The 14,365-nt window shown below is 57.1% G+C and overlaps 2 protein-coding genes across 3 annotated transcripts in view; both read left to right on the forward strand.

The window, feature by feature from the left end:
- Positions 1–358: 358 nt before the first annotated feature.
- CCDC124 (coiled-coil domain containing 124) lies at positions 359–9,282 on the forward strand. 2 transcript variants are annotated; one of them, XM_034658050.1, is made up of 5 exons: positions 359–511; positions 4,522–4,691; positions 7,927–8,116; positions 8,567–8,753; positions 8,834–9,282. In XM_034658050.1, exons 2-5 carry the CDS (start codon positions 4,533–4,535, stop codon positions 9,039–9,041), a joined length of 744 nt encoding a protein of 247 aa, XP_034513941.1. In that variant the 5' UTR covers positions 359–511; positions 4,522–4,532; the 3' UTR covers positions 9,042–9,282. The 2 variants fall into 2 exon arrangements, with proteins under 2 accessions (XP_034513941.1, XP_002912770.1); XM_002912724.4 differs by having other exon boundaries at positions 360–511; positions 8,639–8,753.
- A 1,939-nt stretch (positions 9,283–11,221) lies between these two features.
- KCNN1 (potassium calcium-activated channel subfamily N member 1) overlaps positions 11,222–14,365 on the forward strand; it is a 37,096-nt gene continuing 33,952 nt past the window's right edge. Inside the window, exon 1 of the mRNA XM_034658052.1 lies at positions 11,222–11,271. The gene's annotated coding sequence lies outside the window, so the exon portion shown is untranslated. The remainder of the gene's footprint in view (positions 11,272–14,365) is intronic.

The raw sequence follows: 14,365 nt of genomic DNA on the forward strand, positions 1-14,365 counted from the left end.
CTCCCTCCCCAGCTTCGCGGGTGGGAAGCAGAGAGTGTGGACTAGAAGAGCGCCTTCAAAGCGCAAAGCGACAGTAAAGGCGTGCGAGGATTCCTCTGGGCTTGGCTGCTCTAGGGACCGCTCGTGGACCGCGGGCTCTGGCGCGCCCTGGTGGCCGGGCAACTCCAGCCTGACGCCGCCAGACCACTTGGGAAGTGGAGGCGGCCATATTTCATCCGGGCAATGGCCATCTTGGTAAAGGCAATATTCCAGATTGTAGTTTTTACCCTCCCCTCATAGTTGGCCAATATCTGAGGTGAGGGAAGGGGTGGAGCCTTATAAAATATCCTCTGCTCGAAGACGGAAAGAAATGGCTGATAACCTCGGCTTGAGTTGGGGGCCAGGGCAACATTTCCCTTACCAAGAGGGCGACAGCGCCGAGACGTAATCACCACGCGCCTCCGGGAGCTCCGCGCGCAAGCCCCGCGGTGGCGTCACGGATTCGCGACCGGGCCGGCGCTGGGGGAAGGAGGTAGGAGCGGCCGCGGCGCGGGCGGAGCCGGGGTGCGGGGGGGCGGGGTGCGGGTGGGCCCGGCGGGGTGGCTAGGCCTGAGAGCACCCCCCTCCCGGAGGGCTAGAGGCGGGGTGCTCAGAGACAGGGGCACTTTCGGCGCTCAGTCAGGAGGGCTCTCGTAGGGGCTGTGCCCGTTTCCCAGAGCAGGCGACTGAGAGTTGGAGGAATTGCGTCCTGTCCGAGGCCAGCCAGCTCCGGTCCTGCCTCTGAGCACCTTCCACGCTTGGGGGTAACAGAGCCGGGTGCGGACGCTCCCCAGCCTCTTGCAGTGGGGTCGGGGCTGGGGAGAGGGACGACGGGCAGGGGGAGCTCAGAAGGGGTAGCGGGAGGGCTTCTGGGAAGAGACTGTGTTGAACTTCATCTTCTCTCTTTTACTTTTACATCCAATCAACCACGTGGGGCTTGATTCCCTCCTAAATGCACACCCCTGCCCATCCAGAGCCACTCCGTGGATCCCTGCCAGAGCTCCCTACTTATCTCACCCCTCCAGTTCAACCTCCTCACCAACCCCAGGGCTCTTACCCGCAGACCTGCGCCTCCCGGTGCTAACGCCCTCCCATCTTCTCATCACCCGTGGAATACAGATCCCCGCGTCCCAGCCTGCCTCCCCCACAGTCCTGGGGGCTCGGAGCTCCTCACCTTTTTAGGTCTTTTCTTAGATACCTCCTTCAGGAAGCCCTTTGACACTCCTTAGCCCCCAGCCTGGGTCAGAAACCCCCCCTCTAGGTTTCCCCAGCGCCCTGCAAGTCCCCATCACAGTTTTCATGGCAAATTGTCACTCTTACGGTCTGTCTCCCAGCCAGGCTGGCAGTTGGATCCGTGCTGCCTCTTTTCCCCAGCGTCCCACACGTACTAGGTGCTCAGTGCGTGTTTACTGAGTGACAAAAGTGTGTGTGTGAGTAAGTATTTACGACATGGAGAAGAAAAGCTGTCTGTATTAGTCAGCTCGGGCTGCCATTAGAAAAATACCACAGACTGGGTGGCTTAAACAACAGAAGTTTATTTGCTCGCGGTCTGGAGGCTAGGAAGTGTAGGATCAAAGTGCCAGCCAATTTGATTCCTGGTGCAGCCAGGCAAGTCTTCCTGACTTGCAGAGAGAGCAAGCTGTGGTGTCTTTTGGCTCTTACAAGGACCCACCAGCCCCATTGCTTTAGGGCCCCACCCTTATGACTTCACTTAATCTCTGTCATCTCCTCACTGGCCCTGTCTCCAAAGACAGCCACACTGAGGGTTCGGGCTTCAACATATTAATATTGAGGGAACATCAACATTTCGTCCCGGCCTGAAGAGAGAATCAAAATTGTCCAGTCAGGCTTTGGGATGGAGTTGGGGGTCTTGAGCAGCGGGACATGGAAGGAGAGGATGCTGGGGCAGAGTCCCCTGGGAGTGGGCAGGATTTTCACAGGAGGAGGGAATGGCGGAGACTGTGTCAGGTGGAGGGCACAGCAAGAGCAAAGGCTCGGAGGCTGGAGAGGGAGCTGAGTGGGAAGAACAGTGAGAAGCCGAGCTTGGACACAACCCAGAGTGTGAAGTCAGTACTGAGGGAACTCTGGAAATAGATGCTTGTTCATTCATTTGCTGAGAACACTTATTGAGCCCCTACTGTACAGAGCCCAGGGACACAGCAGTGACCAAGGTAGTCCTTGCCCTCACAGAGCTCCCAGCCTGCTGAAAAAGATGGCCATTTGTCAGATAATCATATAAATGAACATAAAAGAGCAACCCAAACAAGTGCCTTGGAGAGAAGTTTGTGGTTTGAGAGAGGGTGTCTCAGGGGAGGCTTCCTGAAGGCAGAAACACCTGTCCTAGGCCCTGAAATTTAAGTTGGAGTTAACTGGGTAAAAAGAGGTGTGACGAGCAGCCAGGAGGGGGGGCACAGCAAGTGCAAAGGCCCTGAGGCGAGAACCTGCTTGGGATGTTTGAAAAATGGCAGGGAGGCTGGTGTGGCTGCCACCCTCGAGTGAGTGGAAGGTGGGGGGAGAGTAGGGTGGGGAGTTTCCTAATCCGTAACTTGGACAGTGACTCACAATTCTTGGTACTCACCCGGGGAATCCGGGGTGGGGATGTTCTGTTGAGTACATTGTAGACACTCAGTAATGAATGCTCGATTTAGGGGCCGAGGAGCAGCTGGGGGAAGTGCAGGATCAGGCTGGCATACCCCCTGTGGCAGCTCATGCATCCTGAGCAGGGAGGGACTGGAACCAATCCTGTGTCACCACTCAGGGGGAGCACTTTGGCTGTGATTGCAGAGCCAGGATTCATCCCTGAGTCTTCTGGGTCCACTGATCTCCCCCACTTTGCCCTGCTCTGCCCCATGGGGCTCTCTCCTCAGTCTCAGCCTAGGCCAGGGGGCCACCCCTTGATATTAAGTGGGGGGCCCCAGTGGTCTCAGAATCCTGATCTGCACTGATGTTCCCCCAGGAGCCAGCCGGGACCCTGGGGCGGGGCAGTGGTTAGGAGCACAGAGTTGGGATTGAGGGTCTTCACGGGATCTTTGAATATCCTGTGCCCTCTGCCCAAAAGTCCCATCCCTTCATCCTCACAGGGCTGCCTCTGACCCATCCTTCAGGTCTCAGATCTGTTGCCACACCAGCATTGGGAGAATTCACTCAGACACTGTGTATAAAGCAATGAACTCAGTGTACACAATGGCTGCAAATGGGAGCTGATGTTAGAGTTTCCAGTGGGGCTGTGAGGTGGGAGCCTCACACAGCTGGGAGGCTGGAATGGGGTGGCCTGGTGGTCCTGAGTCAGAGTGGCCCCCATATTCTCTCCCCTTCATTCCTGGATGCTGGGCCTATTTCCCCAAGGGGACTGAGCTGGAGATGTTCAGGGGGGACAAACAACCCAGGAGTGGGGGACATCAGCCCATTTCCCAGATGAGGAAAACTGAGGCCCAGAGAGCTGAAGGCCTGGGCCGCATAGCCTTTCCTTCCTCACCTGGAAGGCAGGCTTTGAAGGTGAGACCCTAGGCTCAGCGCTCTGTGACCTGGCCAGGTACCTTGACTTTCCTACCTCAGAATGGGAACAAGGGCAGTCCCTGTGTTTAAAGCTTTGGAGGCATTCTATGGAGTTGGTCCATATGAAGGGGTCAGTGGAGGGCGGGTGGTGCCCTCCATTTGTGTGCGTCACTTCCCCAGCACCCAGCGTGGGACTTGCGCGGACCAGGGCCTTGCTGGTCAACACCTTTCCAGTTGTTACCCATCTCCAGCTGTATGAGGCTGGGCTGGGTCATTGGGAGCAGCTCACGGCCGCTGCTTACCCAGGGTGAGGAGGACTTGGCCTCAGGGCTCTGGGACCTGGGGACCGAGGCCTCATAAGCAGCAGCATATACAGACTGGCCCCCGGGGGGCCACAGAAGCATGACTCTACAAGCCAAAAAGTGAAAACAACCCAGATGTCCAAGCCAGGTGGATGGATAAACAAAATGCAGTTGATTTCTACAGTGGAATATTACTCAGCCATAAAAAGGAACGAAACCCTGCCATGCCAAAAAACAGAGATGGACCTTAAAAACATCCCACTCAGTGAGAGAAGCCAGACACAGAAGGCCACAGAGTGTATGATTCCATGTGTATGGAACGTCCAGAAGAGGCAAATCCATAGAGACAGGAAGCAGATGAGTGGTTGTTAGGGGCTGGGGGAGGGGAGAGGGTGCGTGACTGCTAGTGGGCATGGGGTTTCCTTTTGGGGGGATGGGAATATTCTGGAACTAGATGGAGGCGATGGTTGTGCAACATTGTGAATGTTCTAAATGCCACCAAATTGTGCACTTTAAAAGGGTTCATTTTTTTGTTGTGTGCATTTCACCTCAATAAATTTTTTTAAAAAGGAGATCACGAAGTCTGAAGCCCTCATTTTCCAGACAAGGCCGTCAAGGCTCCAAGGGGATCCTGACTGCAGGTGTGAGTCTGGGGGTACCGAGGGTGGCTGTCCCCCACTCACTGGTCCCTGCCCTCCTTCCGCAGCCTGCTGAGGGATGCCCAAGAAGTTCCAGGGTGAGAACACCAAGTCGGCAGCGGCCCGGGCACGGAGGGCTGAGGCCAAGGCAGCAGCTGATGCCAGGAAGCAGAAGGAGCTGGAGGATGCCTACTGGAAGGATGAGGACAAACACGTCATGAGGAAGGAGCAGCGCAAGGTGGGTGGCTCCCAGGCTCCCGCACCTGTGGCTAAGGTTTCAACATGGAAACATGGTAGAAGGTGGCAGGAGGCCCCTGGGGCTTTGGCTTGAAGGGTGAGGAGGCACTGGACATGGAGCAAGGGAAAGAAGGGAGGTGGAGGCGGAGGCTCGTGCAAAGGCCCTGGGGTAGCCAGGACTTGGCATGTATAGGGAATGGCAAGGCAGCCACTACCGTGTGTGGGCTTACTTCCCTCCTTCATGTAATGTCAGGGTGGGGCTCAACTGGCACTTCTCACTGTGGAGTGATTCTGCACTCAGCAGACACTTGGCACGTCTGGAGACGTTTTGGATGTCACAGCCAGTGGGTGGAAGGTGCTACTGGCACCTGTGGGTGGGGGCCAGGCATTCTGCCCCATAGTAAAGAATGAGCCAGCCCCAGATGTCAGCAGTGCCAAGGCTGGGAACTGCTGTAATAGGTCCCCTGTATCCACCCTGCTGGTCCCAGGGCTCGCTGGCTCTTCCAGGTGTGTATAAAAACACAAAAGAGTGCAGGGGTGGCCATCTGTCCCTTAATGGGCCCCAGTGTCATGCACACAGTGGGTATCTAATTGGTGTCCGGGGAGTGGATCAGGGCTCGTACTGACTTGCTGGGCCCATTAGGTGGCGCCAGACACCCATTTATAGCTGTCGCTCCTGGTCCCCTGGGCTGGTCAGAGGTTCCTGCCCAGACTGGTAATAATGGTAAAAAATAGCAGGGGTAACATGTGCACCTGGTCACTTTTGTGAGTTTTTCCCATTGTCTTTGTGTGCGGGACTGGATCTTGCCTCGTTTTTAATTGGATATTGCCCACTGGTTCCCTCCCCACGCTCTGTGCTGCATTGGGTCCATGGAGGTCTTTAAATTTTCTTTTTGACTATCAGTATTTTGACAATATAGGAAAGTTGAAAACCCAAAAGAAAAAACAATGTCTGCCAAAGAGCCACTATGCAGAGAGAAAAGCCGGAGAGGCAAAGAAGAGGTCGAGCTCTGCTCAGTGGGGAGTCTCTTTCTCCCTCTGCCCCCTCCGCCTGCTTGTGCACGCATGCTTTCTTTCTCAAACAAATAAATACAATTTATATAAAATAAATAAATGTTATTTATTTGATAGAGAGAGGGGGCACAAGCAGGGGGAGAAGGAGAGGGAGAAGCAGGCTCCCCACGGAGCAGGGAACCTGACACGGGGCTCAATCCCAGGACCCCAGGATCATGATCTGAGCCAAAGGCATATGCTTAACCAACTGAGCCACCCAGGCGCCCCTAAAATAAAATCTTTAAACCCTCCAACTCTTGATTTCAGCCCAGGTCTTGATCTCAGGGTTGTGAGTTCAAGTCCTGCATTGAGCTCCATGCTGGGCATGGAGCCTACTTAAAAAAAAAAAAAAAGGAAGAAAAGATAAAATTTTTAAAAAAAGGAAAGAAAAAAGCAAATCCATGCTCACTCCAAAATACTAAAAAATAACACCCCTCCTCCCCCACATGACACCAAAGACCTTTCTCATCCGATGTCCTACCCCAAAGCCCATGTCCTGAGCTAAATAGGGTCCCCTAGCCATATTTCTCCTGGCCCCCCAGGCATTAGCCACAGATGGGGCTGTAATTCATCGCCCCACCTGGAAGTCAGCATTTCAGCTCCACTTGTTCCATATTGAGCAACTCGGCGATGAGCACCTGACTGTCTGGGTTCCATGTCAATTATTTATGAGACTCATTTCTTATGGCTCTGGAATATTCTGTGAGGCGGACTTATCATCTCCCATCACCAGATACTGCCAGTTGCTAATTGATCTTTCTTAAAAACTGCAAGTGACTCTTTCAAAAAATTTTGCTGAACGTCAGAGTATAAATGCTCATGTTCCCTCCTCAGTCCCATGTCCCTGGAGACTAATGGGCACAAGCCGCATGTCTTTCCTGAGTTATTAGAGCCTTTTGGAATGCATGCATTCATTCAGCATACTTTTACTAAGCACCTACTGGGTACTGGGCCTGGGGCCAGAAGGCAGCTGTTCAAAACCCAGGCCAGGGCCTGCCTCCAGGACAAACCACATAGTCAGAAGATGAGAAGCAGGGATTTGTGGAACACAGGAAAAAGCCAGGGGTTAGAGGGGCCCGATAGGGAGCCAGGAGCTCAGGAGGAGCCAGGCTTAGCCGGGGAAGGAGGCCGCATTGCTGCACCAGGGGAGAGCAGCCAGTGCCGAGGCCAAGGCAGGGCTGAATGAACACCATTCGGAGGTCAGGGGGCCTTGGGAGGACATTACCTCTGATTGGTGATTAAACTGAGGATCAGGGCGCAGTGGCCCTGCCTGAGGTGCCTGAATACAAGTGTGGGAGCCCTTAACCTTTAACCTCTCCCCTACTTTCCTGCTGGGCAGGCAAGGTAGAGGTCAGAGGCCCAGGGGGTCTCCTCAGGCACATGGAGTCGTCTTCTGGGACACTTAGTCCCACTACAGTAGTATCACAGAGGGCACTGAAGGAGTGGGGACCATCCTCAAGGCATGGGAGTCAGATGGCAGAGTTGCAGGCAGAGGGTAGGCAAGTGGGGGTGCCTGGGCTGCAGGGCCCTGTGGGGGTGTGGGTGGGAGGTGACAGAATGTTCCACACCTATGGCTGCCCTGCATTATAAATGAACCAGAACATGGCTCTGCCCCCTAGAATGGTGGAGGGGTAGCGGCCAAGGGCAAGTTCTGTAGGCCAGATGGCATCAGGGTCTCCCTGGAGAGCAAAGGTGGGACCAGTCCCTTGTGACACTTGGCTGGGGACACTGCCCCTAAGGGCAGAACCCCTCCTCCAGCCCACAAATGTGTTCACACCCTCCCTGGCTCCTGTTGCCTTTGGAATCCAATACAAACCCCTCCCCACCGCTTGTCCTTCCACATTTTCCCCTCCCTGCTCCAGCCACACCAGCCTCTAGGAGGTTCCTGCTTCATGGCCTTTGCACCTGCATTCCCACCACTAAGGACTCTCCTGTCCTCCAGCTCTCCTCCTGGCTGGCTCCTCCTCCAGCCCAGGTGTCCCTTTTCCTTCAAGAGCCACCCACCCACCTGTCGTGGCCAGGGTTCCCTGTTGTTGCCATAGTCATACAGTCTGGGAGACCTCAGGTAGTCCCATGGCGCCCAGCGCTGTCCCCTGTGCCTAGCACAGGGTCTAGCACAAAGCAGGGCCTCAGTCCACCCGTGCCAGTGGTGGGGTTCACTCCTGATCACCCCCTCCCCCCAGGAGGAGAAGGAGAAGCGGCGCCTGGAGCAGCTGGAGCGCAAGAAGGAGACGCAGCGCCTGCTGGAGGAGGAAGACTCCAAGCTCAAGGGGGGCAAGGCTCCCCGCGTGGCTGCGCCCACCAAGGTCACCCGGGCCCAGATTGAAGAGACACTCCGCCGAGACCACCAGCACAAAGAAGCCCCGGACCCAGGTGGGGCTGCGGCCCACTCTGGAGCTGCCTTTTCACCCAGTGAAGGACAGGCTGTGGGGCTGATCTTGGCTGAGTCTAGAGCCCCTTCTTCATTCCCAGAGAAGCCGCCTGGGCTGTGTGGTGAAGCATGAGTGGGCAGCGGCCCGGCAGGCCTGGCTTTGAGCACAGAGAGCATGGGCACACACACACCTGTATTTACTTGCTCTGCACCTGACCCGGGCTTGTGCTGCATGGGGTCCCCAGGGCGTTAATGAGGTGCCTTGATGCCGGGGAGACAGCAGCCATGAGTGGGGTGCCTCCTGTATGTCCAGTTGCAGGGAAGTCAGGAGGGCAGCGTGGCCTGGGCAGGGGGTTGAGAGCTGGGAGGGCAAGAGGGCCCCCCTTCCTTCATTGCCTGCCTGCCTCTTCTCTCCCCTCTTCTCCCCTGCTGCGTCTCTGTCATCTCTCTAGAACTCTGCATCCCTGCTTATCTCTCTCTATCTTTGTGTATGTCTCTGTCACCTGGCTGCCTCCCACCCTCAGCCGAGAAAGCTAAGAGCCACTTGGAGGTGCCGCTGGAGGAGAATGTGAACCGCCGGGTGCTGGAGGAGGGCAGCGTGGAAGCACGCACCATTGAGGATGCCATCGCGGTGCTCAGGTAACGGGCGGGGCTTGAGCGCGGGGGGCGGGGGCGGGGCCGCCGTGGACCCGCCCCCTAAGGCCATCGTCCTCCCCTAGCGTGGCAGAAGAGGCTGCGGACCGGCACCCAGAGCGCCGCATGCGGGCGGCCTTCACCGCCTTCGAGGAGGCGCAGCTGCCGCGGCTCAAGCAAGAAAACCCGAACATGCGGCTGTCGCAGCTGAAGCAGCTGCTCAAGAAGGAGTGGCTGCGGTCACCAGACAACCCCATGAACCAGCGGGCCGTGCCCTTCAATGCCCCCAAGTGAGCCCAGAACTGGGGGAGCCGCCCCACTGGCGGTCAGGGTCGTGACGTCACACGCCCTCCTGCTGGGTCAGCTACGTGGGTTACAGAGAGGTCCAGGGCCGAGGCAAGTGTCCTGGGGGCTATGTGGCATCATTGGCCGCGTCTCCTGCTGGAGAGTCCCTGCTTCGAGTGACGCCCACCACCCCCTTCCTGCGCCCGCGGAGCCCTGGGGCTGATGCCCAATAAAGGCAGTCGGTGAGGCAGAGTGTGCACTTGAAGTCTCTGTGGGCGGCAGGTGGGTGGTGGGAGAGGAGGGCTGGAATGGTGGGGAATGCAAGGGTCACAGCCAAAGAAGATTAGGGCCCCCAGCTGCCCTCCTGTCGCAGCAAGCCAACTGAGACCTGTGCCTGGCTCCTATGGCATCCCTACCTGGCTGGGCCACTTGTCCATGAAGGGACCTGCACCACCACCCCCGGAAGCCTTGCTGGGCTGCTGCAAGAGGACTGCTCGGAGAGGTTGAGGCACTGGCTCTGGGTCACAGAGCACTTCAGGGCAAAACCAGAGGCAAGCTGGAGGTGCTGTAGTTAGCATCCTGAGATGCTGGTTCAGAGTCAGCAGCCAGGTCACATACTATGCTTGGGGGTCAGGAAATCCTGGCTGCTCTGGTGTTATTCCAACATGGGAGGCATCTGGGTCAAGTCCTGGGCAGGCTTCCCAGTGGAGGATGTCTTCAGAGCGGGCCAGAGTGGGAGATGAGTCAGATTCCATCGCAGAGGCAGCAAGGGCCTGGAGGCTGGAGCACGCAGGTGGATCTAGGTAGGAGTAAGTGTCCCATCAGAGGCCGTATGTTGGGGAAGGGCTCGGTGAGATCTGCATATGGTTCTGGGTTCCTAGAACTTAGCTGGCTTTGGAGAGTTGGCAGAAAGGGATGGTGGATGGTAGCAGCCAGATGGGCCCATATGTGTTAGGCAGGGTCTAAGTATTTACCAGGTCACTGCTGTGGCTTCCACCCAAGCAATACCGTTCCTGCACCCACAAGGCTGCCCTTGTGGCCTCTAGTCCCCATTTCCCCCAACTGTGTGGTGTCAGAGCTGGGCCAGAGGGCGCCATGACAGTTTCATGGAGGGAGGGCCTTGAAGATGCATAGGAATTCTCTACACAGACAGGGACAGAAAAGGCTGAAGGAACCACCTATGCAAAGACCTGGAGGTCACAACTCTCCTGTTCAAGGGAGGGGTGCCATTGATAATTGGGTTCAGCTAAAATGCAGAATGGAAGGTGCCTGAAATGATGGTAGCTGGCATAAAACTAACCAACATATATGGAGAACTGGCTTAGTTTGGAGATCCTGAAGCCACCTCTAAGACATCGACCGGAAGGCATGTGAGGAACCTAGGAAGTACCCCAGAAAACCCTATGGGGGTTAGGGAAGTAAGGCAGAAGGCCACCAAGAAACATGAAGGGGGGTAGTCAGGAGGGGGAAGATGACCACTGATCCGGGACCAGACCACCTATGAGAACCATCACCTGGATGCTGGGCCCTAGCCTAGCACGTGGTAATGTTTCACTGAACCCTGGGGACAGCCCCATGAGGTATTTATCCCCTTTACAGATGGGAAAAAAAAGTCACCTGCCTGTGTCACATACCCAAGAAAGCACCCAGGGCTCTGGGGGAGCCAGCAGGGGCAGCAGTGGGATCTGGAATGGGGGTTGAAGGTGTTAGCTAGATAAGGGGTGGAGGAGCCCAGATGTCTACCCACAAATAGAAGCTGGCTTCTGCCTTCTACCTCTGGGGTCTTAGGCCAGGGCCTTAATGGGCCTAAGCCCCAGTTTCCTCTTTTGTAAAATGGGACTAAAACAGTATCTAACCCCAGGCTATCTGGAGAATCAACAAGACGTGCCTGGGGAAGACATCTCCTGAAGAAAGGCTTGGCAAATGAGCCTCCAGCATGGCCACACTCAGGTCTTTGTGGCCGGGAATTAGGGAGGGATGGCGACTAACGGTGATTAACTAGAAGGAAGATGTCAGCTGGGCGTGCAGGGCCTCCAACACCAGGCTGAGGAATAAGAATTCAGCCCAGGGCGATGGGGAGCCACCGCGGGTGTGTGAGCAACGTAGGAAGGGTATCGGAGCTGCGTGTGGCAAGCTCTCCTGGGGACCTGCAGAGTTACAGCCGGTGGACCAGAGAGGAGGTAAAACTCAAGACAGGAGCTCAGAGGACCTCCTTCGGCCCTCAGACAAAAGGACTACGGTAATAACCTTTGTTCCCTTTCAGGGAAAAGCCCCTTCTTTCTCCGGCCCCGCCCCCGCGGAATCCCAGGCCCGCGCTTGCGCGCGGGCAACAGGGAATCCCCGGCTCCGCTGCAGTGCGCGGGAGGGGCGTGAGACGGGAGTTCCGTGCTCTCCCAGCCCTCCCCGCGCGCGTTGCCGGGACGACCGGGCGGGGCCGTGGGGACGCCGGGCTCACACTGCGCCTGCGCGGGGGTGCTCGCTTCACGCGCTAGGGCTTTCCCGTCGAGCGCTAGGCGGGGAGGGAAAGCCTCTCCCGCCGCGCATGCGTTGATCGCTTCCCGACCCCCCCCCGCCCTGTGGGCAAGGGAATCCTCACACGCCGCAGTGCGCACTGGGGGCGGGGTGGGGAAACCGGCTCAAACCAGAGTGGGGTTTGCTGAGGAGGTGGAGGGGGAGGGAGGGAGAGCGGGGTCTTCCGGAGGTTCCCGCTCCGGCCTTTGCCGTCGCCTTGGCAACGGGGCGCGCGGGCCGCAGCGAGGGGGGCGGCGGCCTCAGGGAAGCCGGGTGGCTCTGCGCCTGCGTGGAGCTCGGCGCCGGTGGCCGGGGTTCCCCCTCGTGCGCCCCGGGGACCGGCGGTGGGGGGGGGTTCGCGGAGGAGAGGAGCGGGTGGGTGTCCGGGGAGGAGGTTATCGCGGAGAGAGGGACTTTGGAGGAGGGGAGGATGGTGAAGGGACGAGGAGGACGGGTGGGTACCAGAGAAGGTGGGGAAAGGCGAAGTGCTGGGGAAGATGGGGAGAGGGGTGCATGAGGAGGAGGAGTCAGGGGATGGGGTAATGAGGGAGTGTGTGGAAGGAGGGAAACAACAAAGGAAGAGCGAGGAGGGGAGGGGGGAATCTTGAGCAGTTAAGGGACGTGGACAACGTGTGGGGGACAAAGAAAAGCCTAGGAAGGGAACACGTGGGGGGACGGGGGGATGGGAGGGGAGAGGACGGGCACCCATAGGGCCCCTCCTCCTCCTCCAGCAAACCCAGGTTTGCCTGGCCAGAAGATCTGGGCCTAGGGTTTCCAGATTTAGAAAAGAAAACTACAGGTCGTCCAGTTTAGCTTGACTTTCAGATAAACAATGAATAATTTTTATTTTTATAAGTATGTCCCATTCCGTGCCCTGTATTTTATTTGGCAGACCTAATATTGATTGGGCACCCCCCTCTTAGTGCCCCACCCCCTGCCTGTCCTTTGAGGCTTTCTGAAACCCCCCTCGGATGATGCCTTTGTCTCTTCCCTCCCTGGTTCCCCATATCCCTGCATGCTGGGTCCCCCCACTTCCCATGCCATCTCCCACCCTTCTGGCCTTGAACACCAGCCTGAGGTCAAGTCCTGGCGCTGCAGTGAAATGTGCAAAGAAAAGGCACTCACCCATCTTCAGGGGCTTTCTGTCTCCTTCAACCCCCACAAGCCCCCGCAAACCCTAGGCTGTGGGCCTGGCCCTGCTGAGGCTACATGTTCTTGCTCATCCTAGCCATCACCTTTTCCCAGAACCCCCAGGGCTCTGTACTCTCAGGACCGCAGGAATCCCCACCCCCTCGGAACTCACCCTCAGCCTCTGGGCATATGAATTTATAGTAGGTGCTCAAACATTTCAGGGTAAATTTATGGAGGCAAGTATTGGGGGGTGGGTGTTTGATTTCCCAACACAGCGGACAGCTGCGTTTTCTGTCCCATGGGGCCACATAACCTCTCTGAGCTTTTGTACCCTCCAACAAAGCAATTTTCCTTTTATCCTCCTCTTTGGTTTCAAAAAGTGTAAGGAAACATGATGGAAAAGCTAATAACAAAGGAAAGGTCATCCCCTCCCCAGGGCCCAAGCCCAGGGCTGCCCCTAGTGCCTCCCCCTCCCTGCAGTTCTCGTCTTTGCTCTTCATACTTATTTGCCATCTGAACAGACACAACTCCGTACTGGCTTCTGCTCAACAGGCCCAGAACTCGGTCCCTGTGGGCCATTTTTCTCGCAGCATGTTATTCTGGAAACGGGCTAAGCCATCCCCAGGGTGGGGTTAGGCAACATCTGGGCACCTGTGTTTTTAGTTTCACTGTGGAAGGCGACGCCCCTGCAGAAGCAGGTGCTGGATCTTTTGTGCCATGTCCTAGGGGTGCTTTCCAGGGTGGTTAGTGGGGCAGTGGTGCCATCTGTCTGTCTGAAGCTGGGTAGCTCCTGGGGTGGTGCTGGGTCAGAGTTGGCCCCTCCTCTCACCAGCCAGGCCTAAGTTGCTGGGGCTGGGGGGCACATTCAGGCAGAAGGTGAATAAGTAGCAGAGCACGCTAGGAATTGAAGATCGTAAACCGGAGTGATGTGCCCAGAGCAGGAGGTGACCTCAGACCAGGCTCTGAAAGACAATAGGGGGTGAGGGAAGGGTGATCCTGGCAGCAGGAACAGCAGATGCAAAGGCCCTGAGGCTGGACAGATGAAGACAGAGGCTGAGTGTGGCCAGAGTGTGGTGTGTGGTCTAGGGAAATAGCCCTAGTGCTGGGACAAAAGGGGATGGGAGCCAGACCACTCGGGACTTGGAGGGGGAGAATCAGGTCCTTCTCTAGGTTCAAGGAGGAGGGTGCTAGTTATGTGGACAGGGTCATGATCAGTCACATAGCTGAGGATGGAATTCTGCAACTGCGTCATGGAGAAGGGACTGGGGAGACAGTGGACAAGAGCAGCAGCAGGACTGGGTGGGGCATTCTGGGGGCCCCACAGGGCAGTTGTCTGGGTTCAAGGGAGGGGCACTCCCCCTCCCTCCATGAAGCCGCCCTGTAACTGCTGGCCCTTGACTCTCCCTCCCTGTGTCCGACCAAGGTACGGACTTCAGACTCCCCCCATGGGTAGAGAGTCATCCCCACAGAGGTACTGGGTGAGACCCCTCTTCGGTCGAGCCCCCGCGGTTCCCCCAGCCCTCCCTCTCTCTGCCTCCACAATGCGTACCCCAGAGGTCCCCCGCCCCTTTGTTCTCTTTCCCTCCACACACGGGCACGGTCATGCTGGCGGCTCCTTCTGAGAGCATCTCACACACAATGGGAAGGAGGGGGATGCGCTCCCAATCGCCCCCCACCCCATTCCCCCCCCC

Source organism: Ailuropoda melanoleuca, chromosome 4 (genome assembly GCF_002007445.2).
Source record: "Ailuropoda melanoleuca isolate Jingjing chromosome 4, ASM200744v2, whole genome shotgun sequence".
Classification (NCBI taxonomy): Eukaryota; Metazoa; Chordata; class Mammalia; order Carnivora; family Ursidae; genus Ailuropoda; species Ailuropoda melanoleuca.

What these genes read in the sequence shown, in the direction of transcription:
- CCDC124 (XM_034658050.1), top strand. Translation starts at nt 4,533, where the DNA reads ATGCCCAAGAAGTTCCAGGGTGAGAACACCAAGTCGGCAGCGGCCCGG. An exon ending in TGAGGAAGGAGCAGCGCAAG is followed by an intron (nt 4,692 to 7,926) that starts GTGGGTGGCTCC and finishes CCCTCCCCCCAG; the next exon opens with GAGGAGAAGGAGAAGCGGCG. An exon ending in CAAAGAAGCCCCGGACCCAG is followed by an intron (nt 8,117 to 8,566) that starts GTGGGGCTGCGG and finishes TCATCTCTCTAG; the next exon opens with AACTCTGCATCCCTGCTTAT.